Source organism: Sinocyclocheilus anshuiensis, unplaced genomic scaffold (genome assembly GCF_001515605.1).
Source record: "Sinocyclocheilus anshuiensis isolate Anshui unplaced genomic scaffold, SAMN03320099.WGS_v1.1 scaffold1143, whole genome shotgun sequence".
Lineage (NCBI taxonomy): Eukaryota > Metazoa > Chordata > Actinopteri > Cypriniformes > Cyprinidae > Sinocyclocheilus > Sinocyclocheilus anshuiensis.
In genome coordinates, this window is record NW_015546123.1 from 1,088,015 (window position 1) to 1,093,067 (window position 5,053).

Sequence of the window (5,053 nt, forward strand, 5' to 3'; positions counted from 1 at the left end):
TTACATTTTATTGAATGTCTGACGGTGTTGACAAAAAGTGGGGACGCAACTTTAAAATCGTATTAAACATGCATGTGTCATTAAAAAACAACCTTGCTTTGATAGGAGATATTATGAAGTGTTGCTTTTGATGAAACAAGCTCTTTTTCATCAATAAAAAAAAAAACATTTTTATCCATTTTATTGCATATGAATGATTGAACCCTTCTCTGTGGACACACTGTTTTAGATGTAGTGAGAGGACATTAAGAAACATAGATTTGGTATAATAATGAGAAAATTAAATTGAAGGTGATAATTGTGTTAAATACATTCTATTATTAATCTCTCATGACATTTAAAATTGAAAATATTTTTATTTTTAAACCTAATAGCAGTTACCCTTGCTGGACCTGTTTTGTCCCATATCTCGAGAATGACTGCCCTCACAGAAACCCACGTGACAACAATATACTATAATAAGATAGTTCAGTCTTTTTAGGATATTTTTTTGCTAGTATAAACCAAAGGACAGATGAGGTATAAAATGTTTGGACTATAGAATGGAGTGTTTTTTCAGTCACGCGAGTACCTGATTATTGCGTAAATCCCATAGACTGTATAAAAACAGGTATATCCGTATAATTAGGCTATACAGTTTTAGCTCAATGGACCACATTTTTGTCATTTTTATTAATTTCATAGCAATTCAAATGATATGTTCTTTAACTGGATTTGTACTTTATTTTTCTTTTCTATCTAACATAGATTTCTTTTCTTTGCCAGCACTGATTCCTTAAACACAATTTTACCTGCCATTACATTAAAATAGCAACACTTCCATTTTAAAATTAATAGAATGTTACCGTGAATGTGCCATTTAACGTGGTTTCCTTAATATTTACTTTTAATACAATTATGACATGAAATTGATCATGTACTACTTGATAAAACTGCGGGTCCTCACAACTTAAATACTTCATATAGAGTTAAATAAATAAATAAATAAATAAATATAATGTTAAAATAATCATACGAATGCTCGTTCTCAGGCCAAGAACGAGCAAAAAGCAGCGCATATTTCCACTGCTTTTGCTAACCTTTGGAGAAAAAAAACACCAAAATCTTCTCTGATGGACTCCAGGACTAAGTCACTCAGACATGTGGCCTCACAAAGCAATGCAGAAGTTTGTGGCACAGAAAGCTGGTTGTGAAACTATCAAGCTGGTTGTCAATGATAAACTCTACTCAGACGCTACAGATATTCTAGTTTGTTCCATCACATCTCCAGAGCTGTATGTGACTAGTGTGGCTAGATGATTGTTTAAAAAGTTACATTTTAGACATTTGAAGTTAATGAGTTGCAATAAAAGAATCTTTATTGTTTACTCTTGTTGTAAAGGGCTTCTTCTTGTTCAGCTGGCAAAAACTACAGCTCGTACACTGTAAACACATCCAACACAAGTACCCATGATCGATAGGGAAGTGTCAAATAGCCTATATTTAATAAACACTATTTAATACATAGGCTATTTATTAAATAGTGTTTATTAAATATTAATTTGTAACTACAGGACTTTGCCAGCAGGTGGCACAAAATATCCAGTAACATGACTGAAAGTTCCTATGAATTCTATTTACAAAAATAAACAGGGATCAGTCATTCTGGCAGGCTTGAACTGGCAAGAAAATACGTTTTTCAGGCAGATGAGCTGTTACCTCAGGGAGAATTTAGCAGAAATGCTTTTCTAAGAAACAAAAATGAAGATGATTTCAAAGAATTAAACTGACTGTAAAACTTTTTAGAAAGCAAAACGAGGAACAAATGTAAGTGTTGGGATACTTGGTGAAATCAACTTTCAGGAACTGATTAGTGTATGAAGACATAATGTGGTAAAAAAAAAATAAAGTGAGTATTTTCATATTTAAATTAAAAACAAAAAATTAAAGCGATGTTCATGTACAACTGCTGATGATTGGCACATTATTAGCAACAACTTTATTCATACTACACTGAGTAGCAACTTATGCAACTTATCGTTGGATTTCGCAAGAAAGAGAGCGAAAGGTATAAAGGGGTCAAAGGTATAAAGGGGTCAGTAAGGGTGAGATACTCCACAAGCATATATAGCGAGTAGCCCTGAACAAGTATTTGGACACTTTTGGACACCCAAGACACTCTTAACAACGTGTAAATGTCATTGTATTCTAGAATCAAGTATGAAGACATAATGTGGTAAAAAAAAATAAAGTGAGTATTTTCATATTTAAATTAAAAACAAAAAATTAAAGTGATGTTCATGTACAACTGCTGATGATTGGCACATTATTAGCAACAACTTTATTCATACTACACTGAGTAGCAACTTATGCAACTTATCGTTGGATTTCGCAAGAAAGAGAGCGAAAGGTATAAAGGGGTCAAAGGTATAAAGGGGTCAGTAAGGGTGAGATACTCCACAAGCATATATAGCGAGTAGCCCTGAACAAGTATTTGGACACTTTTGGACACCCAAGACACTCTTAACAACGTGTAAATGTCATTGTATTCTAGAATCAAATGATGCAAGACCCTTTTTCAGAATTAACTTCCCATTTCAATTAATTTCTGTAATTTTACTTTTAACCAACAAGTCTCAGGGTCATTTTTTAGGGCATATGAAGTTTCCCTCAAGTTTCTTAGCAGAGTAACCAGCTCAGGTGTAGTTCATTGGAATAAGTGGACATGTCTATCTTTTGAGAACCAGAAAATGTCAAACGTGTCCTTTTTAAACATATATAATATCTATATCATTTAAAATAGAAACAGAAATGTATATTTTTCAAGTGTACTTGTTCTATTGCTTAAAAATAGAAGTAAATGTTTTTTTTTTAAGTGTGTCTTAAGTGCCCAAATACATTTTGGAGCCACTGTATGTGAGAAAGGGTATTAAGAGGACGTGGAAGGTTTTCACACCTGATTAAACCCTGTCACTCCATTTAAATACTAGTTGCAACATTCATACAAGCCTTGACTTGAGGAAGCCTAAATTACATACACTCACTGTTTAGTCACTATTTACTAGGAACTCAACACAATACTGTGTTAAATGGTATGTTAAGGCAACATTGCAAACGTGTTTTGTAATTTGAAGTGTTATTTCATGTGTAGGCCATATTGTTTATAGACCAATCACCCTTTGCATTGTGTAAATTACGACTGGGGTTGAGTAATCTGACATGCACTGAATTGTTTTATGACACAGGACAACAAAAGGATCACTGTGCAAATTGTCTAAGCTTTACGGTAGCATATTAAAAAGAGGAAATTCAGAAAGCTCCAGCCAGTCGGGAAAGCTGGACTGAGATGAAATGATGCCTGTAGGTCGGGCTCTTTAATACACTGAGTATGTGTAGGGCGGGCTGCGACTGGACGTCCAGAGACCCACGTCTGTCACGTACGAGACCGTCTGCTATCTGGAGCCTTATCCTCTTTTCTACGATTCCTTAAAGATGGGGTTAAATTCACCATAGCACTTCATATTTTTTCTCGCTTCTAAAACGCTTTTCGCAAATCGTGTCGTGTGTTGCATTATTTATAAGCGATTGGCGACTGAGCTGTAACTTGGAATCGTGGCCAGCGATATTCGTCAATGAAACACGTTTGCAGCAACAACATTGCAGCAAGCTTCAGGAGGTCCTGCGTGCTCAGCTGGTCTTAAAGGAGCAGTGAAAGCAGCACGCAAGGGTAAAATGACTATGTCCGTCCCAGAGAGCATATCGGGGTCCGGGGGGAAAGAGGAGGAGAGTGAAGATGAGAGTGAAATCCTGGAGGAAAGCCCCTGCGGCCGCTGGCAGAAGCGACGGGAACAGGTAACGTTACGTCTCGAGGCTAATGGACATATGAAGCATCGCTGTCATTTTCTTGTAAAGACAACGACTGGATGGGACTTAATTGTGTATTTAACTGTTATTTAAGTATTTAAAGGGCTCTGCTAATGCAAACACAGTATGGTGTGTTTGTGGGTGTCTTCGCGATAAACCAGTCCTGTTGGTTTCTGTCCACATGGAGAGTTTACAGTGAACACCGAAGAATGTCTGAAAAAGCAACGTAAATCGATGCACATATGCTTGAATAACAAATATTTGTGTTTGAAGGACATTTAACAACATTTAATAAGTGTTACACGTAGTTTTCGTATGAGATTTAATGTAAACATTCGAGTTCACGTACAGCCCCTCCCCCATCATCAACGCACGCCGCGGGTACAGCGCATACAGAGTTGCTTTTTTTTGTATTGGTTTGTGTTTCATATTCTTAATTTTTTCTTGTTATTTTTTCTTTTGTTTTATGAGATAAAATGGGCGTGTTGGTGTCAGCCCACTCTTGTTGGCTCGTGTTGAAGCGTTAAGAGCTCGGCTTTCTATGAGATAAGTCTCAGATACAGTATGCTAAAGCTTATCAGTATTGGCACACGTTCAGTCTCTCTATCTCACAGGACACTGGAAATTTTTTATTTTTTTGTAAATTAATGCTAATTAAATTACGCTTTAGACAACCCCTCCCACCTACAATGTAAAATTTTAACTGGTTGATTTTTACTTTTCAGAAGCATGCAAACCGATTGAATTCTATTAAGCATACTTATTTGTCTCAAGTAGCCTAAAGTGGACTAGTTATTGCATGTCTTTCTCTAAGGAAGTATTTCTGTCAAGTTCACCCAAAAGTGAACATAATTATGGAAGTTAGCTAGTTGATCTCATTAAAGCGTTTTTTTAAGCTGTTTAAACTGACTCAAAATTATATAAAAATGTAGCAGCATAAATGTATACCTAATATTTCAACTCATTTTTATTAGAAAATTTTGATTGTTTTTATTTATGACGTTTGGTGTACTAGCTATTTAACAGTATTAAAACTAATAAGAAAAACATTGCACTTAAAGGCATAATATGTAAGATTTTTTTATTAAAATATCCAAAAACCACCAGAACAGTGTTATTTTGCTGACTTGTGTACTTGCATTATCCCAAATGTTTCGAAGAATGTTTAAATCCAGAGAAATAAGCAATTTTAACTAGTGACACGGACCGT

General features: G+C 35.2%; 1 protein-coding gene across 1 annotated transcript in view; it reads left to right on the forward strand.

Moving 5' to 3' along the window:
* Window positions 1-3,298: 3,298 nt before the first annotated feature.
* Window positions 3,299-5,053, forward strand: part of LOC107700973 (nuclear receptor-binding protein 2-like) — a 28,319-nt gene continuing 26,564 nt past the window's right edge. Inside the window, exon 1 of the mRNA XM_016502854.1 lies at window positions 3,299-3,831. Within this exon, the coding sequence (XP_016358340.1) occupies window positions 3,712-3,831 (120 nt within the window). The 5' untranslated portion in view covers window positions 3,299-3,711. The remainder of the gene's footprint in view (window positions 3,832-5,053) is intronic.